This window comes from Meles meles, chromosome 18 (assembly GCF_922984935.1).
Source record: "Meles meles chromosome 18, mMelMel3.1 paternal haplotype, whole genome shotgun sequence".
In the NCBI taxonomy this organism is placed as follows: domain Eukaryota; kingdom Metazoa; phylum Chordata; class Mammalia; order Carnivora; family Mustelidae; genus Meles; species Meles meles.
Genome location: NC_060083.1, coordinates 43,236,053 through 43,263,763, shown reverse-complemented (window position 1 = coordinate 43,263,763; position 27,711 = coordinate 43,236,053). Strand labels below are relative to the sequence as shown.

Genomic DNA, 27,711 nt, shown 5'->3' with positions numbered 1-27,711 from the left:
CCATCTGCCATATCAAAGATGCTCACCTTTACTCTAAATTCAAAAGTTAGAGGTTATAAAGGCACCCACAGAAAATGACTTTTAAAAATATGTTCACTTAATAAACACAAGACAGTTAATAAGTGCCAGGCACTGTTCTTAGAGTGACAAATAATAGCTTATTTACTGTCACAACAACCTGGGTGTGTCCTATCATTAACCTTCATGGCCCAAGGACACACAGCCAATAAGTGGCCAAGTTTTCAGTGAAGGTTACCTAGTTTTAGGATAAGTGGCATTAAAAAATGCTCTGTGGCTTGCCACCAATGTCAAATCACAGAGTTCTGGGGCACAAATGACTGAAATTGGACCCATATTTTCTCTGCCTGCACATGAAGCTTGGATATGGGCTGGGGATGAGGATCTTGGACTAACACTAGAACTGCTTTCTGAGAGACTCACGGACTTTCTGTGGATCTTTACAAAGGAGAAAGAAAAAATCTCTTTGGAATGATTTTGGATCAAAAGTGTTCAGAGTAGAGAAATTAGTCTTGTTAACTTAAGGTTTTACGTATCCTTGAAAGGCTCCCTTTGCATAAAATGTGATCATGAAAACCCCCAATATGAAAAACTGATGAGACAATGTGCACTGAAAAGAGCAAAGCACAGGCAACAAAAACAAAAAAATCAGTAAGCGGGATTACAAACAACAAATAAAAACCAAAAGCAAAACAAACAAAAAACCAATTTGATTGAAAAATGGGCAGAGGACCTGAACAGACATTTTCCCAAAGAAGACATACAGAGGCCAACAAGGTGCCCAACATCAGTAATTATCAGGGAAATGCAAATCAAAACCACAATGAGATATCATCATACCTGTTAGAACAACTAGTATAACAAGCTAAGATCTAACAAATGCTAGTGAGGATGTGGAGAAAAAGGAACCTTCCTTGGTGTACTGCTGGTGAGAATATAGACTTGTAAAACTACTATGGAAAATGGTATGGAGACTCCTCAAAAAATTAAAAACAGAACCACCATATGACCCAGGCAATCCCACTTCTGGGTATACATCTGAAGGAGACAAAATCACGACCTCAAAGAGGTTCTGTACTCCCATGTTCATTACAGCATTGTTCACAAGAGCCTGAAGGCACAAGCCACAAGGCACTGAAGCAACCTAAATGTCCAATGACAGATGAATGCATATAGAAAATGAGATATATGTATACACACACATATGGCATATATATATAAATAATATATATATGATGTGTGTATATATTCCAAGTCTTGGAATAACTGTTTTTTTTAAAGATTTTATTTATTTATTTGACAGACGGTGATCACAAGTAGACAAAGAGGCAGGCAGAGAGAGAGCGAAGCAGACTCCCTGCTGAGCAGAGAGCCCGACGTGGGGCTCGATCCTAGGACCCTGGGATCACGACCTGAGCCAAAGGCAGAGGCTTTAACCCACTGAGCCACCTAGACGCCCCATGAATAACTGTGTTTTATACATACATAATGAAGTATTACTGAACCATAAAAAAGAAGGAAATCTTGCCATTTGTAACAACATGGATGGACTTTGAGGGCACTATGCTAAGTGCAGTAAGTCAGAGAAAGGCAAATAATGTATGATCTCACATGTGGAATCAAAAACATCGAATTCATAGAAACAGAACAGAAAGGTGGTTGTCAGGGGGTGAGAAGTAGGAGAAATGGGGAGATTTTGGTCAAATGATACAGACTTTCAGTTATAAGATGAACACCAGGGATCTAATGGACAGCACACTGACCACAGTTAACAAATCCTAGAGGAGAACACAGGCAGTAACCTCTTCCACATCAGCCACAGCAACTTCTTTCAAGACACGTCTCCAAAGGCAAAGGAAACAAAAGGGAAAATGAACTTTTGGGACTTCATCAAGATCGAAAGCTTCTGTACAGCAAAGGAAACAGTCAATAAAACAAAGAGGCAACCCACAGAATGGGAGAAGATACTCGCAAATGACACTACAGACAAAGGGCTGATATCCAAGATCTATAAAGAACTCCTCAATCTCAACACCCAAAAAACAGATAATCATGTCCAAAAAATGGGCAGAAGATATGAACAGACACTTCTCCAAAGAAGACATACAAATGGCTAGCAGACACATGAAAAAAATGTTCATCATCATTAGCCATCAGGGAAATTCAAATCAAACCCATATTGAGATACAACCTTACACCAGTTAGAATGGCCAACATTAACAGGACAAGAAACAACAAGTGTTGGACAGGATGTAGAGAAAGGGGAACCCTCTCACAGTGTTGGTGGAAATGCAAGTTAATACAGACACTTTGGTAAACAGTGTGAAGATTCCTTAAGAAATTAAAAATAGAACTACCCTATGATCCTGCAATTGCACTACTGGGTATTTACCCAAAGATACAGATGTAGTAAAAAGAAGGGCCATATGTATCCCAATGTTCATAGCAGCAATGGCCATAATCACTGAACTATGGAAAAAGCCAAGATGCCCTTCAACAGACGAATGGATAAAGAAGATATGGCCCATATATACAATGGACTATTACGCAGCCATCAGAAAAGATGAATACCCAACTTCTGTATCCACATGGACAGGACTGGAGGAGATTATGTTGAGTGAAATAAGTTAAGCAGAGAAAGTCATCATATGGTTTCACCTACTTGTGGAGCATAAGAATTAACATGAAGGACATTAGGAGAAGGAAAGGCAAAATGAATTGGGAGAAATCGGAGCGGGAGACGCACCATAAGAGACTGGACTCTGAGAAACAAACTGAGCATTTTGGAAAGAAGGGGGGTGGGGGGATAGGTGAGCCTGGTGGTGGATATTAAGGAGGGAATGTATTGCATGCATGGAGCACTGGGTGTTGTGCATAAACAATGAATCTTGGAACACTGAAAAAATAAAATTTAATTTAAAAAACACAATACTATGTTGTACATTTGAGAGTTGCTGTGAGAGTTAAGCTTTAATCTTTTCACCATAAAAACCATAAAAACAATAAAACAAAAACAAAGATCAATAACAAAATGATAATTATATAGGGCACAGTGAAGGATATGTTGACTAACTTTATCATGGTAAGCATTTTTCAATATACACATGCATGAAATCATCCCAATGTACACTTTAAGCTTACACAATGTTATATATCACTTGTATCTCAATAAAGCTGGGAAAAAGAAAAAGAACAAGAAAGAGTAGAATACATGAGTTTTTATCTTGGTCCTGGTTCCTGCTTTGGGAAAAAGTCAAGTGTGTCCATGGACAAGAGAAAGAACATGAAATGTGAGAGAATCAAAGGTCTTCATTGATGAGACCACACTTCATTTATCCCTCTTCTGTTTCCCCAATTATGACTATATCTTCGGTCAGTTTACATTCCTTCTAAAGTTTTAGAATTATGTTTAAGATTTCATTGGGGGATCTTTAGCTCCTGGGGCTTGAGGCACATTCTTTTGAATGATGGGAATGATCCTAAAGTAACCAAAAATCCTGTCTGGTGAATAATAAAAGGGGAAAAGCTGCAAAGTAATGAGACTTCTTCCCCCATGTAACTCCCCAAGGGCCTCTAACAACACTTCCCTAAGAAGCAATGTCATCACAGAACACCTGTGCAGCCTCCTACATGCCTCCTCTGATCAATGTATTATCTATGTCTGCAATGCTGGTTGAAAACCTCCATCTTACCACTTAGTCATATAGTGCCTAGTCAAGGATATTAAGAAAAAATTTCTTGTTACACAATTCTCTATCATAGATATAAGAAAGGCAAATATAAAAAATGTCACATCTCAGAAATAAGTATCAACATTCTGTGGCCAGAAGGACCACAGTCCCTCAAACTTGAGCTAGAGAAAAGAAGGGAAAAAAATGAAATGCAACTATGGATATTTTATTTCAGTAACTTAACTGACTTACAAAAGTAACCTTTTATCTTTCCCATACAAATTACCTGAACTGCGGTCTTATTCAAGGTATATGCATTCTATTGTATCAAGTGATATGTCAATAAACTTCCAAGGAGTCCAGACCCAAGGACATGTCCAATACCTGTATGACTCACATGTAGGTTTCTCAGGGCATCTCCTGGGGGTCAAGTCAGGATCCAGTCACTGATCTAGAGACCCCTATATGTTTCTTGTAAAAATTTGCAGTTCCTTTAGGACCATTTTCCCCAACATTCATCAGGTGCTACCTACCCAACATAAATATCAAGAGCTATTATTACCTCAAATGACTGTGAGTGTTTAGATTTTGATGATGAACAGCATGAATAGATCCATATTTAGGAAAGCTAAGAGAGTTCTCTTAATGAGATTGTGAGTGTGTCACAAGCAATGCAATCATTAGTCAAAACAAAATTCTACTTAATTGGCCAAAAGATAAATGGGGAGGGGGGTGTCATCAGCAGTTGGCCAGGGTATATAAAGGGCCCAGAGTAGGACAGAGACATTCACACCTGACAACACCCAAATCCTCTCACCAGTCCAACCCTAACCAACCCCAGACATCACCATGTCCGGCTCCTGCTGCGGCTCCTGCTGCTCCTCCTCAGGCTGTGGGGGAGGCTGCTGCCAGCCCTGCTGCTGCCGCGACCCCTGCTGCTGCCGCCCCGTGTCCTGCCAGACCACCGTGTGCCGCCCCGTGACCTGCACCTGCCGCTGCACGCGCCCCATCTGTGAGCCCTGCCGCCGCCCCGTCTGCTGTGACCCCTGTGGCGTGCAGGAGGGCTGCTGCCGCCCCATCAGCTGCTGCCCCACGTCCTGCATGGCCGTGGTCTGCCGCCCCTGCTGCTGGGCCTCCACCTGTTGCCAGCCCATCTCTGTGCAGGCGCCCTGCTGCCGCCCCCCCTGCTGCCAGCCTGCCCCCTGCCGCACCACCTGCAGGACCTCCCCCTGCTGCTGAGAAGTGTACTGACCAACTAGAACAATCCCATCCCTACCTACCAAACCTCCTGCCCTGAACCATCAAGATCCAAGTCAACCAGAGGATGAATGGAAATCCAGGCTCATCTCTTAAGACCTGGAATGTTCTCAAGTCTTTGTAACAGTATCAATTCCCTTCTTCCCACTGTAGATCTTGGCTCTTATGGCATGCTTGTTTTCTAATAAAGTTCTCTTCTTTGGCCTAGCAAATACATATTTGGTTTTACTTATTTTTCTAATTCTTTTCATTAAATTTAAATAAAAAAATGTATTGACTGCCTAACATCTGCAAATCACAGGCTAGATGGCATACAACAGCAATTAAAATTGATTTTAAAATGTGCCCCTCTTTAAAAAACTTCTAGAGAGAAATGAAGTCATAATAATGCAACTAAAAATTTGGAAAAAAAAGTACAACACACTTTGGTGTCAACAGAGAAATCACTATTGATTGGGGAGAACAAGAAAGACTGAAAATGGAACTAGCATTGTATATGGGTTAAGATTTTGGCATGCAGATCTAAGGGAAGATGGCATTCTCAACACTGGTCACAGTGTGCACAAATGTATAGCGAGAGCGATTGTTCAGAGGATAGTTTGGCTGAGAACACTAGACATATGTAGAATGAGCAGAGAGCCCAAAGGAATAATGGAAGATAGATTTGGAAAATGTGTGTGCTTTGAATACTAACCAAAGGAGTATGCCCTTAATGCAATAAATTCTGAGGACATTTTGAAAGCCTTGGGGAAAGAGAACGGCATGATAGGCATTGGGTAACAGGATGATTCTTATGGCAGCTGCTTATCAAAAAAGAACTCCAAAGTCTGGACATATAATGGCTATACAGAAACAAATTAAGAGGCCATTGTACTGGCCCCAGGGATACACAGTAAGAACTGAACTAAGATGATAGCCATGGAATAAAGAAGACACAAAGAGTATGGCAGACATAGAAACCCAGAAGGTATGTTACCTAATATGAATGTGGGAAACAAGAAACAATTAAAAATCAAATGCGTTATTGCAGCTCTAGAGAAAACCCTTCTGGCCAGAAGACACTTAAAAGAATCTGAACATATTCATGCTTATTTACTATGTGATTAAAGTTACTACTCCATAGCATTTCTGCTCACTACTAATATTTCTATTCCTGAGCTATTATAAAGTATTTTCTTTTTTAAAAAGTATCTTCTTAATAGGAGACAAAGAGTTTTAATAATTTATTGATCCTGGAAAACAGCATGATATAAAATAAAATAAAATGAACTGATACAGGAGGGAGAGGTCGGAGTTTTATACCCAACTCTTCTAGTTGTGTGCTCTGTGAATAAAGCAAGTCACTAACCTCTCCAAAATGCAGCCACTCCTGGACTCAGTAGTATACTAACATCAGCTGATGCCAAGAGGAAATTAAAAGCAGTCTGTACCACATCAGTGTTCCAAATTAAAACTATGAGGATGGATGATAATATATTTGACTCTTTCCCTTGATTCATCCCTCCTATCAAAACTACAATAATTTGTACACTAGAGCAAGATATGAGACAGATTGAATCTTGCTTTCTGCACACTTTAGTGCTATGTGCATAATATGATGACTTATAAACATTTGCTACTTATAAAAACAGTGATGTCAGTTTCTTTTTTTTTAATGATGTCAGTTTCTATAACTGTACAATCAAACGTTTGGACAAGGTGATTTATTAATTTTTTATCTCTGATATTTAATGATTCCTTCAACCACTTTTCAACTTCATACCTATAGTTATGGTTATCATATGACGTGAACATCTTTCTTGACAGCGGCATGAATCACATCCTAATGTAATTCTATCACTGCACAAACCACTTCTTCAACCTCATAAATAACTAGCTATGTGCTCCTATTCAAGATTGGAAGGAAAGAATAAACCTACCACAAGTAGCGATAATATGCTCTTTTTGGTCACCACTTTTTTTTATTTCCCACCATGTAACCCTACACATTCTTCTTTTGACAACAAATTCTTTCTTTTGACAACCACCAAAATTGTTTCAAATTCATTTTCCTGAAATTTACATCAAGCTTTCTGGTTATGTACTCTGTAAATGGAGCAAATCACTTACCTCTCCAAATTATAGCCATTCCTAGATTTAACAGTATTCTAACATTGTCTGAAGCTCAGGGTAAATTAAAAGTGGTCCATACCACAACATCAATCCCTTTACACTTATATCTTAAGTATAAGGTATATTTAATCTCTTTGCACTTATATCTATTGAACAATATTTGATCATTCATTTCCTACCCTGCCTTATATACACTGTAATCCAGAAAAAGTATCTCCTAACTCCTGCTTTTTCTTTTATTGATTCCCCTTCATAAATTCAATTGTCATGCTCTTTGGTCTAATATCATTTCACAGAATACATGGTATAGTTACATAAAATGAAAATCCCACCTATAAGAAATACTGTCTAGGGGCGCCTGGTTGGCTCAGTGTGTTAAGCCTCTGTCTTCAGCTCAAGTCATGATCTCCGGGTCCTCAGATGGACCCCCACATGAGGCTCTCTGCTCAGTGGGGAGCCTGCTTCCCCTCCTCTGCCTGACTCTCTGCCTCCTTGTGGTCTCTCTGTCAAATAAATAAATAAAATCTTTAAAAACAAAAAGAAATACCATCTAGATAATCTACATAGTGATTTTTATCTTTCATAGAGAAATACAAATTATACTTGAAATTTTGTGTGATATTTTCCTAATTATTGGCTATGAATTTTAACCTTTTAAATTCATGCTAATAAAATATCCACAATAAATTGGAACAGAACCGTTTTTGTTCTACAGATCTTCCTCAGTGATATATTCTGATGTCTAAATGTGTGAAGTTCAGGAGAGATCACGGAAATTGGAGAGATCCAATCCTGGAAAAATCTATGCATTTCTATGAATGTGAAGTTTATCAGAGTTTCTATCTGGCTGACTGTAGGGACTATAATCTTATTAATCAAAAAATATAAAGACAGTCTTACATAAAAGATAATCAGTTGTTAATCATTTTCCTCTGGAGACTTGAGTCTGGTGAATATGACCCTAAAAATTCACATCATCTTATGAGTGAGAGTCACTTTGTCAGGTGATATGATCATAAATGCAGAATGGAAGCTGAGACTTGAGGAGAAATTATAGCATTGTTGGGAAATGAAACAACATTTCTACCAAGGACAAAAACATTTAGTGAGCATTAGCTGAGCAATAAGGAAAAACCAATCTGGGATGCATTTAAAATAACTCAATATTTGAACAATCAAAGGACTCTGGAAAAGCTTGTTTAAAGAGTAACAAGATAAAAATGCTTCCCATCGCAAACACAGGAACTGGCCAAGACCTATAAAAGGCCCAAGTGAAATAAGCAGCTCTAACTCAGAAACTCTACCAAGCAAACCAACTCTCAACCCAGCTCCTGACATGGCCTGCTGCTCCACTAGCTTCTGTGGATTTCCCACCTGCACCACCAGTGGGAACTGTGGCTCCAGCTGCTGCCAGCCCAGCTGTTGCCAGCCCAGCTGCTGCCAGCCAACCTGCTGCCAGACCAGCTGCTGCCAGCCCAGCTCTTGCCAGACCAGCTGTTGCCAGCCCAGCTGTTGCCAGCCAACCTGCTGCCAGACCAGCTGTTGTCAGCCAACCTGCTGCCAGACCAGCTGCTGCCAGCCCAGCTACTGTGGAACCAGCTGTGGCACTGGTGGTGGCCAGGAGGGTGGCTGCGGAGCTGTGAGCTGCCGAGTCAGGTGGTGCCGCCCTGACTGCCGCGTGGAGGACACCTGCCTGCCCCCCTGCTGCGTGGTGAGCTGCACGCCCCCAACCTGCTGCCAGCTGCACCATGCCCAGGCCCCCTGCTGCCGCCCATCCTACTGTGGACAGTCCTGCTGCCGCCCAGCCTGCTGCTGCTACTGCTGCCAGCCCAGCTGCTGCCAGCCCACCTGCTGTGAGCCCACCTGCTGAACACCTTCTAAAGGAATCCTGAGAAACTGGCACTTCAAAACAAGCCAATGTAGAGCCCCAACCAACTTCTGAGCTCCAATACTCATAACCCAGCTTGCAAATTCTAGTCACACGGCTACATAATTTTCCTGAAATGTGAATTTATAATCGAAAACCAAAAATATTTCATAAACCTGGATATGAATAGAAGTCAAGCCAGGTTAAGAGGAATATGTAAAAACTTTACTATAATTATCATCTGAAATAGTTCAACAGCTCATTAGATTTGGGATTTAATAAAATTTTATTCTTCAGTGACGAAGTCGTGGTTGGAGCTTTCTTTTCATTGGAACTTGTTATTGCTATCAGGATACTTGGATTTTTCAAAATCTTAATAACTGTGGTATGGCAGTATGGTTGGTCTTTATTTTTGTCCTTTTAAGAAGGTCTTTAAAAGATGGTTTTCCTTTGTTTTAACATTAAATGGCCCAATATTCTGCAGCCAAAATGTATGATTAAAAGAATCTATCAGTATTTAGAAATTATTTTCCAAGTTCCTCACATATGCAACTGGTAGGCTACGTGTTCCAGAAGATCATTTTTACAAAAAGGAATTTTTATGTCATTTAGCTTCTTGAGGTGTTACTAAATCTATTCATTTCATTCACATATGACTCTGTGTACAATTCTTTGAATTAGCAAGGGTATAAAGGGGTAATACGTAATCAGAAAGACAATAAACACATGATTTTGAAATATCAGCATAAAATGTAAAGACATCCCGAGTTCTTGTCCTTTTTGTAACTAAGAATCCATGGATTCTTGAGCAAGACCCTTCGCCTGCCTGGGCACCAGTTTAGAAAGCCAGGAAAATGAAAGAACTGACTTCCATTGCTTACAACATCCCTCCCAGGCATTGGACAGATTATTTCCTGAACAGGAAAAGCACTGACTCTTCAGATGCACCACAGGGAAAAAGTGTTCAATGGTCAAATACGTTGCATATATCTTCACCATCTCGAAGGTTTACAAAGCACATTAGAACATTAAAGAAAGCTCTATAACGATTACTCCCAAACTGATTTAGAGAATCTTCCACTCACTTATTACCAACTGACATCCTGTAACACTAGTATTCTTCAAAATATACTTTGGAACATGATGAAAGGGAATTCCAACTAATGTTTCTATAACATCTATATAGTTGTTTCATGTATTGTTAAGTAGAAAATAAATATTCACTACAGGAATGGTTTTAACAAGCATGATCCTGGCATTCACCATGCCCATTCTTATTCTAATCTCCAGGCAGAGTTCAGAATGAAGCAAGGATAAAATTTAAAAAAAAAAAAAAACACGTAATAAGAACTTCCCTTTTAATGGATAAAATCTTTGATTTTAAAATCAAAGTGGTAAACCAGTGGCTGGAGATAAAGGGGGATGGGGAGTGATTACTCAAGATTATTATGGATTCTTCTAAGGTGATGAAAAAGCTTCTAAACTAGAGACAGGAATGGTGGTTGTAAAACATTATGGATGCACTAAAGGCCACTCAATTGTACTTTTTTTTAAAGATTTTATTTATTTATTTGACAGAGATCACAAGTAGACAGAGAGGCAGACAGAGAGAGGAGGAAGCAGGCTTCCTGCTGAGCAGAGAACCCAATGCGGGGCTCAATCCCAGAACCCTGGGATCATGACCTGAGCCGAAGGCAGAGGCTTTAACCCACTGAGCCACCCAGGCACCCCTGAACTGTACATTTTAAAATGGTTTAATATATGTTATGTGAATTTCACCTCAACTTAAAAACTAAGTCAAAGGGATGGTGTCTCCACTAGCACGACTTCACCAGAATTAGAAAAGTCACCCCCTTTAGGTAGACATAGTCTGAAGAATACACAGCTCACTGAGCTTGCACATCTTTTGTTTTTTGTTTTATTTTTTTTTAATTTATTTATTTTTTCAGCGTAACAGTATTCATTGTTTTTGCACACCACCCAGTGCTCCATGCAATACGTGTCCTCTCTATTACCCACCACCTGTTCCCCCAACCTCCCACCCCCGACCCTTCAAAACCCTCAGGTTGTTTTTCAGAGTCCATAGTCTCTTATGGTTTGCTTCCCCTTCCAATTTTTTTTTTTATAAACATAAAATGTATTTTTATCCCCAGGGGTACAGGTCTGTGAATCACCAGGTTTACACACTTCACAGCACTCATCATAGCACATATCCTCCCCAATGTCCATAACCCCCTCCCCCTCTCCCAGCAACCCCCAGTTTGTTTTGTGAGATTAAGAGTCACTTATGGTTTGTCTCCCTCCCAATACCTTCTTGTTTCATTTCTTCTTCTCCTATCCCCCTAACCCCCCATGTTGCATCTCCACCTCCTCATATCAGGGAGATCATATGATAGTTGTCTTTCTCCAATTGACTTATTTCACTAAGCATGATACCCTCTAGTTCCATCCATGTCGTCCCAAATGGCAAGATTTCATTTCTTTTGATGGCTGCATAGTATTCCATTGTGTACATATACCACGTCTTCTTTATCCATTCATCGGTTGATGGACATCTAGGTTCTTTCCATAGTTTGGCTATTGTAGACATTGCTGCTATAAACATTCGGGTACACGTGCCCCTTCGGATCACTGCGTTTGTATCTTTAGGGTAAATACCCAGTAGTGCAATTGCTGGGTCATAGGGTAGTTCTATTTTCAACATTTTGAGGAACCTCCATGCTGTTTTCCAGAGGGGTTGCACCAGCTTGCATTCCCACCAACAGTGAAGGAGCGTTCCCCTTTCTCCGCATCCTCGCCAGCATCTGTCATTTCCTGACTTGTTAATTTTAGCCATTCTGACTGGTGTGAGGTGATATCTCATTGTGGTTTTGATTTGTATTTCCCTGATGCCCAGTGATGTGGAGCACTTTTTCATGTGTCTGTTGGCCATCTAGATGTCTTCTTTGCAGAAATGTCTGTTCATGTCCTCTGCCCATTTCTTGATTGGATTGTTTGTTCTTTGGGTGTTGAGTTTGCTAAGTTCCTTATAGATTTTGGATACTAGCCCTTTATCTGATATGTCGTTTGCAAATATCTTCTCCCATTCTGTCAGTTGTCTTTTGGTTTTGTTAACTGTTTCCTTTGCTGTGCAAAAGCTTTTGATCTTGATGAAATCCCAATAGTTCATTTTTGCCCTTGCTTCCCTTGCCTTTGCCGATGTTCCTAGGAAGATGTTGCTGTGCCTGAGGTCGAAGAGGTTGCTGCCTGCGTTCTCCTCAAGGATTTTGATGGATTCCTTTCTCACATTGAGGTCCTTCATCCATTTTGAGTCTATTTTTGTGTGTGGTGTAAGGAAGTGGTCCAATTTCATTTTTCTGCATGTGGCTGTCCAATTTTCCCAGCACCATTTATTGAAGAGGCTGTCTTTTTTCCATTGGACATTCTTTCCTGCTTTGGCGAAGATTAGTTGACCATAGAGTTGAGGGTCTATTTCTGGGCTCTCTATTCTGTTCCACTGATCTATGTGTCTGTTTTTGGCTTGCACATCTTTTTGTGAAGAAGATTCTCCAACCTCTGAGTGGACAGAGCCCCTCAATAGGGGGCAACCTACATATTTATACACAATGTATCTAAAACTTGTTCAACATTCTGTGCCCCTCATATACCACTCTCTTCTCTTCCAACAGATTAGGAAGACTTAGGTTTGAGGTGCCTTTGACTTAGAAGGCTTAAGGTTAGAACCGAAAGAGCCAGGTCGACATTCAGAGAGAAGATCTTATTACTTGATTTAGAATAAAAAGTTGGGGATGTTCAACTCTTTGGTATATCAACCATGTCTTATCACTCAGGAACCTAAGTAAGGCAGAGGCAGCTGAATTAAAGAACTTGTGAAATGGACTTTAAGGAATTGAGAGACACCCCAAAATTTACAGTAAAAAACCCAGAACCTTGATCTCTTAAAGAAAAATAACTCAAATATTAGTATCTATAAACAGAAGGCAAATATTCAATAATAAGAGACAAACACATCCTTTCTCCAAATGGTACTATTGGGTCTGGGCCCGATCGCTTAAATGAAGTAATGAAAACCAAAGAGAATATGCATAGTAATAAAATACTTTTTTAAATGTAAAGTTCCTGGCATTCTTTTCTCAAAGAAGACCACAGATGGGGATTTCGAGCCTTTAAACAAGTCTGAAAAATCTATACAGCGAAACATCACAAAGGACTATAACTTCTTACTCCATTTGTATGAGAACCAATCAAGAAGAAATGGATTTAAGCGGTAGAAGGAAATAATTTTTATTTTCTTGACTTACTTAGGGAAGATAAGAGAATATTCAGATTAGTCTATGGCAGAAGAACAGAATTCTCAAATTTAAGTGTCATACCTTATGTGATGGATTAATCTTATGTAACAACTTTACTGGTTTAAGGAATCCACAGATAGCTGGTAGAACATTATTCCTGTGTGTCTGTGAACGTGTTTACAGAAGGAATTATTATATAAATCTGTAGAATGAATAAAGAACCCGGGCCTTCAGCAATGTGGGTGGGTATCATCCAATCCTTTGAGACCCCAAATAGAACAAAAAGGCAGAGAAAGGGCCAACTGTTCTGTGGCTTAAGCTGGACATCCATCTTCTCCTGCCCTCAGACTTCAGTGCTCTTGGTGGACTTTCCAGGTTCCCTATTTGTGTTAAACAATCCTTCACAATAAATCTCTTCCTACATATTTTTATATTTATCCTACTGGTTCTGCTTCTCTGGAGAACTCCAGCTAAAACACCTAATAATTCTCTGAGGGCAACAAAAGACCAGAAACATGAAAACTGAGTTAAGTTTTGCACCAAGGGAGATGCTATAAACAGTGCCACAGCAGAAAAGCCAGAAATGGAGACCTAACAGACAACACCACTATGTCCAGTGCCCTTACCAGGAGGTATTTCAACTCCTCAACATCTGAATTTTTGCAAGGGGAGATAAATGTTTTTATTATTATTTGTCAAAATAAAAGATTCTACTGAATTTAAATATGAATGAAGTAGCTCCGGAGATTGTAATGGTGATAAATCTACATGTTCCAAACATCCAAGGTTTAAAAAAAAAAAAAATCAGCTTATCAAACAAAATCTGTGTGGTAGATTTGCTTAAGGAGAGGAGACAAAAAATTCACATACCTTTTAACTCACATTTGATGTGGGATTTGAAAACGTCTTAATTCTGATTTAGGAAGAGTTATGATCTTAACTCAAAGCTGTCATTTCTGGAGAAGCAGAACTAAAAATTGGTATTCTGATTCAAACTCTGTGGTAGTATTTTAACTTCCATTTCCCTACAATATAATCCATACTCAATGAAGGCCAGGTCACCTTTCATTGTACCCACACAAAAGCTTCATCTTCACCCTCATCAGATGTCTCATTCAAATTACAATAACTTTAAACGAGTTGGACTAGTTCTTAATACGTACAGTAAACTGCATGCCGCCGATCTAACACACCACAGTGTGTCATGTGCTCCAGTGTGAGTACACTGTCATTTCTATGCAGTTAAGAATATTTAAATCTAGAAGACATCCTAATACCAAAGTTTAGATGAAGTCTCAAGTCAAATAGATTAACCTTTATAAAAGCACTGGAGATTTTTCTCGAAACATGCTTATTATGGAGTTTAAAAAAAAAAAACAACACACCAAAAATTTCCAGAGAAGTCCTACTAAATACTGTTATTACTCATCCAAAGCTCTGCCTTTCTTCCCTGGACTCTAAAAAGTTTGAAAGTGAACAAATTTTTACATCTTTCTTTTACTCTTTTATTTTCTCGACAACAATTGCTTACATGGAAAACAGAGTACTGACTGCAGTGTGTTGAATAGAGTTCAGTCTGGAGTCAGATGATGTAGATTCAAATTTCAAATGCACCACTTGCTGCTGTGAACCTGGGCAAGAGACGTAAATCTGCTTGAGGCTCAGTTTCCTTACATGGATGATGGTAGTAGCTATAGGCATGGCTCATATCACTGCAGTAAAAATTAAATAAACTGATACATGCAAAGCAGTCAGAACCATTTGAGCACCAAAGTGCTCCAGAAATTGTGATTAGTAACAATTCATCCATTCATCCATTCATCCATTTCTCAGTCCCCCAAAAAAGCATCCCTTTCTGGCCAGCTGGATCACTTTGCTTCATAGATTGGAGATGAAAAAGATAAAGAGGCAGTAGTTGACGTTGGAACCACATTGCTGGGAATTAAACTGTCATGTGAGACCCAAGAGCGCGATTATCAGAGTCAACACTGAGTAATACAACACTCCTTAAAAGTGAGGCATCAATTATTCTTAAGGTAATCACCAAATTTTAACAAATATGGGGCATTATGGGTTATGTACCCAAGGAACGCCAATGACTACTTGACTGTGGTAAAGAATCTTAATTGAAGACCAAATAAAATGAACTTACAAAAGCTTTCAGAAGTTGAACAAATAACTCTGGAATAGGCAATTATTATTCAGAGATGGATTATTTATACACAAACAAGGAAGAGATTTTGAGAATTATGTAAATCACAGCTAGTCAAGGCTTATAAAAGGCCTGATGTGGAAGTCACCCCAAAACTCAAAAACTTCTCTTAGCAACCCAACTCTCAACCCAAGTCCTGACCATGGCCTGCTGCTCCACTAGCTTCTGTGGATTTCCCACCTGCGCCACCAGTGGGAACTGTGGCTCCAGCTGCTGCCAGCCCAGCTCTTGCCAGACCAGCTGCTGCCAGCCCAGCTCTTGCCAGACCAGCTGCTGCCAGCCCAGCTCTTGCCAGACCAGCTGCTGCCAGCCCAGCTGTTGCCAGCCAACCTGCTGCCAGCCCAGCTGCTGCCAGCCAACCTGCTGCCAGCCCAGCTGCTGCCAGCCAACCTGCTGCCAGACCAGCTGCTGTGGAACCAGCTGTGGCACTGGTGGTGGCCAGGAGGGTGGCTGCGGAGCTGTGAGCTGCCGAGTCAGGTGGTGCCGCCCTGACTGCCGCGTGGAGGACACCTGCCTGCCCCCCTGCTGCGTGGTGAGCTGCACGCCCCCAACCTGCTGCCAGCTGCACCATGCACAGGCCCCCTGCTGCCGCCCATCCTACTGTGGACAGTCCTGCTGCCGCCCAGCCTGCTGCTGCTACTGCTGCCAGCCCAGCTGCTGCCAGCCCACCTGCTAAAGCAAGCCTGCTGATTTCTGATTTAAAGTTTCAACCTCCAAATCAATTCATGAACTAATTATCTCTTCTACCACCCATGAATGGCTAAAAAATTCTTGAATTTTTATTTGGTTTTTGTTGTGGGGGATACCAAATATTTGGGCCTCACAGACCTATCTAATTCCATTCCATTCCGGAAAGACCTTGATCACCCCAATGACGTTGCCAAAATACAAATTTAACTCAAGAAATTGCCTTCAGCACACATTTGAATCTACTCTGACTCAGTGTCACCGATGCCACAGAAGAATCATCTGTCCCATATGTACCTCCTATACTCCACCTTTCTGCAAACTGCACTTTTTATGAAAGGGGAATAATATACCAACGCCTATTAAATTATATCTATTTGGTGCAGCAAACATATCTCTTTCTCTTCATTGAGTGTGTTCGTGATACGTATTTCATAAAAAATCAGAAAAGATTTTAGTCTGCCTTTGCTATACCACAATGATTTCTAGGAAATTTTACCAGATCTAATGGAGGTTAATCCCCAGAGAAAGATAGATCAAAGGCAGTTATAAAGGGCCTCAGAAGTGGCACAGGCTCTATTTCCAGACCTCACAAGTACTTTTATAACCAGGAAGTTATAGAAACCAGGAACTCTGAATCCAGAGCCAGAATATGATGTATTTTTTTTTTTTTTTGGTCTATTAAAGGAATGCTCTTTCAGGCAATCTTCAAACCATGGGAACATAAGGCTAATATATTACACTCTTCCATTTACACATAGCCTTCCAGAGTAAAGCAAGAAAGCTACAAGTTGCAGAAGCCTCTCTGAGGAAATATGCTTTTGGTTAGATGGAGGATTTTCCTTTTTCCATTTCTAAACTGAAAGTGAAGATAATGTAACCAATTTGGTTTAAAATTTTCACTTAGAAATACATGCATTTATTATATATACACATGTATGCATACATAATACACAACGAATGAAAAAAATACATACAATGAACTTATACATATTTATTTATTTACTTGACAGAGAGAGAGAGGGAGAGCACAAGAAAGGGGAGCGGCAAGCAGAGAGAAAAGAAGAAGCAGGCTCCCAGCCTGAGGTAGGCCTCGATCCCAGGACCCCGGGATCATGACCTAAGCTCAGGACAGACACTAACCTGGCACACCAGAATGCACATAGATTTAAACACAGCATTAGGAAATGCTTCATGAATCTGGGTAGTTTTCAGACAAGGATCAAGATTAATTTGTGTTTTCTTGGACTCAGAACTGGAGGGAGCCAGGGGCTCCTGGTTGGCTCAGTCAGTTGAGCAACCGATTCTTGGTTTCAGCTCAGGTTGTGATCTCGGGGTCATGGGACTAAGCTCTGGGCTTAGCTCAGAGTCTACGTAGGCCTCTTTCTCCCTCTCCTTTGGCCCCTCCACCCTGCTTCTCTCCCTCTCTCTCTTCCCCTCTTCCCTTCCGCCTCTCCCTCTAAAATAAATAAATCTTTAAAAAAAAAAAAAAAGAAAGAACTGGAGGGAGCTGAAGATAATTCTTTTTCATTAAAAATATTGCTTTGGTTAATGGGGCGCCTGGGTGGCTCAGTCATTAAGTGGCTGCCTTCACCTCAGGTCATGATCCCAGGGTATGGGGATTAAGCCCCGTATCGGGCTCCCTGCTAGACAGGAAGCCTGCTTCTCCCTCTCCCACTCCCCCTGCTTGTATTCCCTCTCTTGCTGTGTCTCACTCTGTCAAATGAATAAATAAAATCTTAAAAAAATATATTACTTTGGTGAAGATTATAATACTTTATTCATTAAAGAGTTAATGAAAGTCAAGAAATTAGAAAGCACAAGTAAAAGATAACATGTAAGCAAAGAATCAGTTTCCCCAACATTTCTTCTAGAGACCTGATCCAACCCAGAAGACACCCTTGAACAACAGAACAAAAATGGAAACATGTTTTGTCCTCTTGTTTCTTTAACTACTGACCACACTTCAGGTATTACTACCTAAGAGCTCCTGCTGAGAAAAAAGTATAAAATAAAATGACGGGTGAAATGGATAAAATGCAAATTTGGCTACTTATCATTACAATACACGGCCAATCATTCATTCCTTCCTTGATTCAACAAGCCTTTACTGAGTGCCTATATTCAAGATTGCGCAGAAGGCACTATGTAGAAACTGAAAAGAATCAGACATAGCAAGGCGAACCATAAGAGACTATGGACTCTGAAAAACAACCTGAGGGTTTTGAAGGGATGGGGGTGGGAGGTTGGGGGAACCAGGTGGTGGGTAATAGGGAGGGCACGTATTGCATGGAGCACTGGGTGTTGTGCAAAAACAATGAATACTGTTACACTGAAAAAATAAATTAAAAAAAAAAAGAATCAGACATAGCAGATCATGCCCTTAAGAAATGAATGATCTGGAAGAGCAATTATACAATTTTAGCCCTGGAGTGTTTAAGAGATCATCTCATTTTACAGATGAATAAAACAATTTTCAGGGGGATTAAGTACTCTGAGGTCACAGAATACACTTGATGGTAGAACCTGTTTCAGAAGCCTGTTTAGTTCTATTAGCTTAATTTAGTTCTCATAATCACCTAAAGCTGGACTCCTTTAAAGTCCCTTTTACCTTAAAATTCTATGATCTAATTCAAAAGCACAAACTAAAAATATTTGTGGATTTGTCAATAGGGGGATGATTGAATAGACTGTGGTATGATCACACTCTGGAATAGTGCATAGCTTATTTAAAAGAATAACTAATATATATGGGATAGGCTAAAAAATTAGATAAGCTAGATAAAATGGATAAATTCCTAGAATCACATAATGTATCAAAACTGAATCATGAAGAAATAGAAAATCTAAACAGATTTATAACTAGTGAGGAGATTAAATCAGTAACAAAAAAAAACACCTCCCAACAAATAAAATCCCAGTACCAGAAGCTTCACTGGTAAATTTCACCAAACGTTTAAAGAAAAGTTAAAAATCAATCATCCTCTAACTCTTCTAACAAATTAAAGAGGCAACACTTCCAAACTCCCTCTATGAGGCTAGCATTACCCTGATATCAAAGCCAAAGACACTACAGAAGATAAAACTAGAGATCAATATCCCTGATGAATATTGATGCAATAGTCCTCAACAAAATACTTCCAAACAGAATTCAAGAGTACATTGAAAAGATTATATACCATGACCTAGTGGGATTTTATCCTAGAATGCAAGGATGGTTCAACAGACAAAAAAAAAATCAATGAATATAATACATCGCATAACAGAACAAAGGGGGGGAGACACATGATTATCTCAATGGAAAAAAAAAGTGATGAAATTCAACATGCTTTCATAATTAAAAAAAAAAACAGAAAACAAAAACACTCAAACTAGGAATAGAAGGAAAGTACATCAGCCTGGTAAAAGCCATATATGAAAGCCCACACCAATATCATACACAGTGGTAAAAGACTGAAAGCTTCTCCTCTAAGATTAAGAAAAACAGAAGGGTGCCCACTTTTATCTATTCTATTTATCATCGTACTGGAAGTCCCAGCTAAAGCAATTAGATAAGAAAAAGAAGTAAATAGCATCCAAATAAGAAAAAAGTAAAACTGTCTATACTTGCAGATGACATGATATGATATATAGAAACTCCAAAGACTCCACCAGAAAGAAAGAAAGAAAAAAGAAAATGTTTAGAACTAGTCAACAAATTCAGTAGAGTTGCAAGATATAAAAAAAAATCAGCTGCATTTCTATATACTAACAACAATATATCAGAGAAAAATTAAGGGGGCCTGGGTGGCTTAGTTAGTTAAGTGTCACATTCTTGATTTTGGCTCAGGTCATCTCAGGGTCGTGACACTGAGCCTAACATCAGGCCCCACAATGGGCATGACACTTGCCTAAGGTTCTCTTTCGCTCCCTCTCCCTCTCCCTGCTGCTCTCCCTCTTACTCTCTCTCTCTAATAATAATAATAATAATAATAATAATAAAGATAAATCAAAAAAAGAAAGAAAAATTCAGAAAACAATTCCATTTATAATAACATCAAAAAAGAATAAAATACTTAGGAATAAATTTAACCAAGGAGATGAAAGATCTGTGTACTGAAAACTAAAAGACATTGTTGAAAGAAATTAAAGAAGTTACAAATAAATGAAAAGGTATTCCATGCTCATAAATTAGGAGAATCAGTACTGTTAAAATGTCATAGTACTCAAAGCAATTTACAGATTCACTACAATCCCTATAAAAATTCCAATGATATTTTTCACAGAAATAGAAAAAAAAAATCTGAAAATCTGTATGGAACTACAAAAGACTCTCAATAGCCAAATCAATCTTGAGAAAGAGGCACAAAGCTGGAGGCATCATATTTCCTGATTTCCAACTAGATTACAAAGCTACAGTAATCAAAACAGCATGGCACTGGCATAAAGGCAGTCATATAGACAAATGGAATAAAAGAAAGCCTAGAAAGAAACCTTTACATATACAGTCAAATAATTTTCAACAGGAGTGTCAAGATCATTTACAAGATCCTTCTGAGAAAGGACAGTCTTTTCAACAAATGGTGCTGGGCAAAGTGGATATCCACATGCAAAACAATGAAGGTGGGCTCTTACATCACACTGTACACAAAAATTAACTGAAGACAGATTTTAAAACCTAAAGTTAGGAGATAAAACTGTAAAACTCTTAGAAGAAAACACAGGGAGACATGTGTTTTCCATGACACTGGATTTGGCAGTGATTTCTTGGATATGACACCAAAAATATATTGAACAAAAATTAAAAACACAGATACTGAACTATATCAAAATTAAAAACTTCTGTGCATTGCAGAACCAATGAACAAAATGAAAATTCAATCTAGAGAATGGGACAAAGATTTGCAAATCATATCTCTGATAAGAAGCTAATATCTAGAATATATGAAGAAGTCCTACAACTCATCAATTAAATATTGGGCAAAGGACATGAATGGACATTTCTCCAAAGAAGATAAACAGCCAACAGGCGCTTGAAAAAATGTTTCATATCAACAGGCATTATAAAAATGCAAATCAAAACAACAATGACATATAATCATACCCACTAGAATCCCTACACTCAAAAAATCCAAAGAGTGTTGGCAAGGATGTGAAGAAATTCCACTGTTGGTGGAAATGTGTAGTCACTATGGGAAACAGTATGGCAGTTACCCAAAAAACTGAAAACAGAATTACCATGTGATCCAGCAATTCCACTTCTAGGAATATACTCAAAAGAATTGAAAGTATGATCTTGAAGAGATATTTGTACACCCACATTCATGGTTATATTAATCATAATACCCAAAAAGTTGGAAACGGGTCCAGTGTCCATCAGTGGATTAATGGATAAACAAATCAAGCTGTATACATACAATGGAATATTATTCAGCCTAAAAAAGGAAGGAAATTCTGATACATTCTAAACATCGATGAATCTTGAGGACAGTATGCTAAGTGAAATAAACCATTCATTAAAAAGATGTATGTATGATTCCACTTATAGGAGACACCTAGTTTGGTCAAATTCATCAATACAAAGAGTGAAAAGGTGGTTACCAAAGGCCTAGGGAGGAGAGAAAGAAAAACCTTTCCATTAACGGACAAAGAGTTTCAGTTTTGGAGGTTAAAAAGAGTTCTAGATATTGCACACCAATGTGAATGTACTTCACACTAGTGAACAGTACACTTAAATGGTTAAGATGGTAAATTTTATATTATATTATTATAATTAAAACTTTTTAAAAATACATATAGACCCCAACTTTTACTTAACTAGATGAACAATCTTTCTATCTATCTATGCTGGTTTATGTCTGCAAAAGCAGGGGAAAAGGTGTCAAAGAATATGTACCCAACTGTTAATATTTATTATTTCTGTTAATATTTAATAACTGTTAATATTTATTATTAGTTTTAGAAGGGATGGGTGTTTTGGGGAAGAGAGGAAAAATATTAAATTTCTTCATATGCCTGTGTACTTGTTTGACTTGTTTAAAACATGTATTCATTACTAGCATACATTTTTATTTATTTATTTTTCAGCATAACAGTATTCATTGTTTTTGTACAACACCCAGTGCTCCATGCAATACGTGCCCTCCCTATTACCAACCACCTGGTTCCCCCAACCTCCCACCCCCGCCCCTTCAAAACCCTCAGGTTGTGTTTCAGAGTCCATAGTCTCTTATGGTTTGCCTCCCCTTCCAATTTCCTTCAACTTCCTTCTCCTCTCCATCTCCCAATGTCCTCCATGTCATTTGTTATGCTCCACAAATAAGTGAAACCATATGATACTTGACTCTCTCTGCTTGACTTATTTCACTCAGCATAATCACTTGCAGTCCCGTCCATGTTGCTACAAAAGTTGGGTATTCATCCTTTCTTAATAAACATATAATGTATTTTTATCCCCAGGGGTACAGGTCTGTGAATCACCAGGTTTACACACTTCACAGCACTCACCATAGCACATACCCTCCCCAATGTCCATAACCCCCTCCCCCTCTCCCAACCCCACCTCCCCCCAGCAACCCCCAGTTTGTTTTGTGAGATTAAGAGTCACTTATGGTTGTTTCCCTCCCAATACCTTCTTGCTTCATTTCTTCTTCTCCTATCCCCCTAACCCCCCATGTTGCATCTCCACCTCCTCATATCAGGGAGATCATATGATAGTTGTCTTTCTCCAATTGACTTATTTCACTAAGCATGATACCCTCTAGTTCCATCCATGTCGTCCCAAATGGCAAGATTTCATTTCTTTTGATGGCTGCATAGTATTCCATTGTGTACATATACCACGTCTTCTTTATCCATTCATCGGTTGATGGACATCTAGGTTCTTTCCATAGTTTGGCTATTGTAGACATTGCTGCTATAAACATTCGGGTACACGTGCCCCTTCGGATCACTATGTTTGTATCTTTAGGGTAAATACCCAGTAGTGCAATTGCTGGGTCATAGGGTAGTTCTATTTTCAACATTTTGAGGAACCTCCATGCTGTTTTCCAGAGGGGTTGCACCAGCTTGCATTCCCACCAACAGTGGAGGAGGGTTCCCCTTTCTCCACATCCTCGCCAGCATCTGTCATTTCCTGACTTGTTAATTTTAGCCATTCTGACTGGTGTGAGGTGATATCTCATTGTGGTTTTGATTTGTATTTCCCTGATGCCCAGTGATGTGGAGCACTTGTTCATGTGTCTGTTGGCCATCTGGATGTCTTCTTTACAGAAATGTCTGTTCATGTCCTCTGCCCATTTCCTGATTGGATTGTTTGTTCTTTGGGTGTTGAGTTTGCTAAGTTCCTTATAGATTTTGGATACTAGCCCTTTATCTGATATGTCGTTTGCAAATATCTTCTCCCATTCTGTCAGTTGTCTTTTGGTTTTGTTAACTGTTTCCTTTGCTGTGCAAAAGCTTTTGATCTTGATGAAATCCCAATAGTTCATTTTTGCCCTTGCTTCCCTTGCCTTTGCCGATGTTCCTAGGAAGATGTTGCTGTGCCTGAGGTCGAAGAGGTTGCTGCCTGCATTCTCCTCAAGGATTTTGATGGATTCCTTTCTCACATTGAGGTCCTTCATCCATTTTGAGTCTATTTTCATGTGTGGTGTAAGGAAGTGGTCCAACTTCGTATTTCTGCATGTGGCTGTCCAATTTTCCCAGCACCATTTATTGAAGAGGCTGTCTTTTTTCCATTGGACATTCTTTCCTACTTTGTCGAAGATTAGTTGACCATAGAGTTGAGGGTCTATTTCTGGGCTCTCTATTCTGTTCCATTGATCTATGTGTCTGTTTTTGTGCCAGTACCAACTAGCATACATTTTTAATTAGTAGAGTGATAAAACAATCTACCAGCAAAAGTCATTAAGGATTTCAACTGGAAATGGATAAAGGTAAAATCCATTGGATGGATAAAGGTAAAAATACTGGGTAGAGCTCTTAGTATCCTCTAACTTGCAAGACAGATCCTAGAAAGCCATAGTGCTTTTGGATGCTGATTAATTTAGCTACCTCATGTCTTGATGACACTAATGTTAATTATTCCAAATCTGAAAAAATTCTATTTATGAAGTCCTGGTCCCAAGTGACCACTTAGGAAGAAAATGCTCAGTTTAGACAAACTCAGCCTAAAGGTTAACAAAGGACAAGTCTGACAAAGCAAGTCATGGTTGGCCCAACTCTAGTCTCTCATGTGATTCGCATAAAGAGGTATTGCTCTGATTGGCTTCCATAATAATCCAGAGGGCAAAGAAGAAATACAATGAGGCTTAATTGAATAATGACCAAAGCAGGTTATTGAAATGCTATTAATAACTTTCTAAACAACTCAGGGACCAGCCAATCAGAGACTTACTTTGCAAATGGTCTTAAGGAACAATGTTGAATGTCAAGGAAATATGCAGCTCTAGGAAATATATAAAAGGCCAGCTGTAGAAGGTGCAGCCAAAGCTCAAAAACCTCTTAGCAACCCAACTCTCATCCCAAGTCCTGACCATGGCCTGCTGCTCCACTAGCTTCTGTGGATTTCCCACCTGCGCCACCAGTGGGAACTGTGGCTCCAGCTGCTGCCAGCCCAGCTCTTGCCAGACCAGCTGTTGCCAGCCAACCTGCTGCCAGACCAGCTGCTGTCAGCCAAGCTGCTGCCAGACCAGCTGCTGTGGAACCAGCTGTGGCACTGGTGGTGGCCAGGAGGGTGGCTGCGGAGCTGTGAGCTGCCGAGTCAGGTGGTGCCGCCCTGACTGCCGCGTGGAGGACACCTGCCTGCCCCCCTGCTGCGTGGTGAGCTGCACGCCCCCAACCTGCTGCCAGCTGCACCATGCACAGGCCCCCTGCTGCCGCCCATCCTACTGTGGACAGTCCTGCTGCCGCCCAGCCTGCTGCTGCTACTGCTGCCAGCCCAGCTGCTGCCAGCCCACCTGCTAAAGCAAGCCTGCTGATTAAGAAAGAATGAAAGGAGAAGCTAAGCAAACTGCTCTGATCTACAAAGAAGTGTTCAATTTTACTCCCATGCTAAGTATCATGATGTTTCTAAGCCACTCAGAAATAATGAGTCTTAGGACTCTCTTGGATGTGCTGAACTAGCATGCTGAAAGCATGTATCAATCAGAGTATCTAGATATCCTGCCTTGCTTGGAAAAGCACCAGGGTGGGGTATTTCTTCATTTCAGTGACATCTCTGGTCTCCTCCCTTTCTCTTGATCCCCACTTATTTTCAGACATTTCTCCTTGAATATCCCCTTAATTTCAAATAAAATGTTAAATGTGTAAAGCAAACTGAGTTATTTTCTTCCTTCTACCTCTAAGTTTGTCCACCCTTAGCTGGAACTCAAGAAGAGTGGATTTGCATTTTGATAATAATCCTAAAGCATAAACAGAAACTCTAAACCAGAAAGATTAAATACTAATTACATTATGCTGAATCCATCAGTTAATAAAATCCTCCATGCATTTAATAATCTTTATAATTATTCAAATATCTAAAATGTTCTAACCTATTATGATTAGGTCTAAGCCAGTAAAATCACTTTTGGCTAAAATTTTCAGGTTGCTCAGATCTATAGGACTTCTACCTAGTTGTATCTCTACCGTTTTAATCTCTTTCCAGTTTATATACTAGATGTTCTCCTTCATGTGTTGCTAACATCTAAAGATTATATTACTTAATAAATAAATTTTAAAATATCTACCAGATACTATCTTTTAGATACTCTTTTCCAAAAGCATTTAGGTTTAATTCCTATGTCTTACCTATTATATTCTTATCACTGGTCCCCAAATTGCTCTCTAAGTTTCAACTGCTAATACTCACCTTCATTTACTGCGAGTTTGTATAAAATGTATCTCTAATCTAAATGATGGTAGAACAAAGAGCCAGGGAGATACCCTGTGAGTTCTACCGTCACCAATGGTCAGACACATGCATTACACATTTTGAACTCTATATTGCATTTTGCAACCCAATTTGAAAGATGTTCTCTTAGGAAATTAACATAAATCTAGAATAAAAAAATACTTTTACCATATAATTTTTAATTCCTCATTAAGTATTTTAGTGCAATATATAAAACACAATAGGACAAAATATAAGACACTTCATGAAAAATATTTTCCAAGTTATTTACAAGTTCCCAGAACTTACCTCTATCATTTAACTGGTAGCAATGATAGACCAAAAACATTTGACAATGATAGATCAAATGCATTTCAAAGAATATAATAGATGGCCTTGCCTTCTTCAAAATGTCCTAACTCCCAGATGTTTTTCCCTGAGCTTTGGTTCAACTTTTCAATGCAGAAAAATATTTCAGGACTTCCTACTCTCTTTTGACAATAACAAGGACTCCTCCACGAGAGGCACTACAGCTTGAAAGTTCTATTAAATTATTTATAATTGGTACATGTGTCCATGAATCATGTCTTTTACTCCACCCATTCAAAATCAGATTTGGTAAGCATTTATTAAAGATCTACCTGAAGCTAAGCCCTCTGCAAGATATCTATATAAACTATGTCACTTGGTTCACAAGAAAAGATTTCTGACCTAGAATATGAATAATATTTACATATTTCAAGTTGATTGAAGTCAAAGGAACTATGATAGTAATTTGATTTAATGTTGGAGTAAATTAGTTGGAAGCTTTTAATTATCTATAACCAAACATACTCTTCAATTCAGTGGATGTTCCAATGTCCTACATTCAATAGAATTCAGTCCATACAGCCAAAAGGAAAAAATAATAGTTAAAACTAAGAGCACAATTATCCTTAGCCTTAGAGATATGGACAGAATGTCACGTGAAATAACCACCTCTACAAAATGAGGGTGTTGACAATGGACTAAAATGGAAGAGCTCTTTGAACATGGAAAACCACAAATGTATTCCAAAGAGCAAAGAACCAATATGAGGAGTCCAAATGAAACTATAAAACAAAGTAATTTCTAAACTGCTGCTCATAATAGGTCGTAAGTATTTCAATGTAAGCCAATCAGAGGACCAATGAGGAACAAATTTAAACAAAAACAAGGAAGATATGTTAAGAATTTTATAAATAGAAACTGGCTCAGATATATAAAAGGCCTGTCTGACATAGACTTTACCACCAAAACACCGACAAGCAACCCAACTCTCAACCCAAGTCCTGACCATGGCCTGCTGCTCCACTAGCTTCTGTGGATTTCCCACCTGCGCCACCAGTGGGAACTGTGGCTCCAGCTGCTGCCAGCCCAGCTCTTGCCAGACCAGCTGTTGCCAGCCAACCTGTTGCCAGCCCAGCTGTTGCCAGCCAAGCTGCTGCCAGACCAGCTGCTGTGGAACCAGCTGTGGCACTGGTGGTGGCCAGGAGGGTGGCTGCGGAGCTGTGAGCTGCCGAGTCAGGTGGTGCCGCCCTGACTGCCGCGTGGAGGACACCTGCCTGCCCCCCTGCTGCGTGGTGAGCTGCACGCCCCCAACCTGCTGCCAGCTGCACCATGCACAGGCCCCCTGCTGCCGCCCATCCTACTGTGGACAGTCCTGCTGCCGCCCAGCCTGCTGCTGCTACTGCTGCCAGCCCAGCTGCTGCCAGCCCACCTGCTAA

The 27,711-nt window shown here is 39.6% G+C and overlaps 5 protein-coding genes across 5 annotated transcripts; all 5 read left to right on the top strand.

The window, feature by feature from the left end:
- The first annotated feature begins 4,538 nt into the window (after nt 1-4,538).
- On the top strand, nt 4,539-4,928 carry LOC123929639 (keratin-associated protein 2-3). Its single transcript, XM_045985540.1, has one exon. The coding sequence runs from the start codon at nt 4,539-4,541 to the stop codon at nt 4,926-4,928; it is 390 nt and encodes a 129-aa protein (XP_045841496.1).
- A 3,466-nt stretch (nt 4,929-8,394) lies between these two features.
- Nucleotides 8,395-8,928, top strand: LOC123929636 (keratin-associated protein 1-3-like). Its single transcript, XM_045985536.1, has one exon. It carries the CDS (start codon nt 8,395-8,397, stop codon nt 8,926-8,928), a length of 534 nt encoding a protein of 177 aa, XP_045841492.1.
- A 6,643-nt stretch (nt 8,929-15,571) lies between these two features.
- LOC123929635 (keratin-associated protein 1-1-like) lies at nt 15,572-16,105 on the top strand. Its single transcript, XM_045985535.1, has one exon. It carries the CDS (start codon nt 15,572-15,574, stop codon nt 16,103-16,105), a length of 534 nt encoding a protein of 177 aa, XP_045841491.1.
- An 8,525-nt stretch (nt 16,106-24,630) lies between these two features.
- On the top strand, nt 24,631-25,059 carry LOC123929638 (keratin-associated protein 9-3-like). The gene has a single exon (XM_045985539.1). The coding sequence runs from the start codon at nt 24,631-24,633 to the stop codon at nt 25,057-25,059; it is 429 nt and encodes a 142-aa protein (XP_045841495.1).
- A 2,223-nt stretch (nt 25,060-27,282) lies between these two features.
- Nucleotides 27,283-27,711, top strand: LOC123929637 (keratin-associated protein 9-3-like). Its single transcript, XM_045985537.1, has one exon. The coding sequence runs from the start codon at nt 27,283-27,285 to the stop codon at nt 27,709-27,711; it is 429 nt and encodes a 142-aa protein (XP_045841493.1).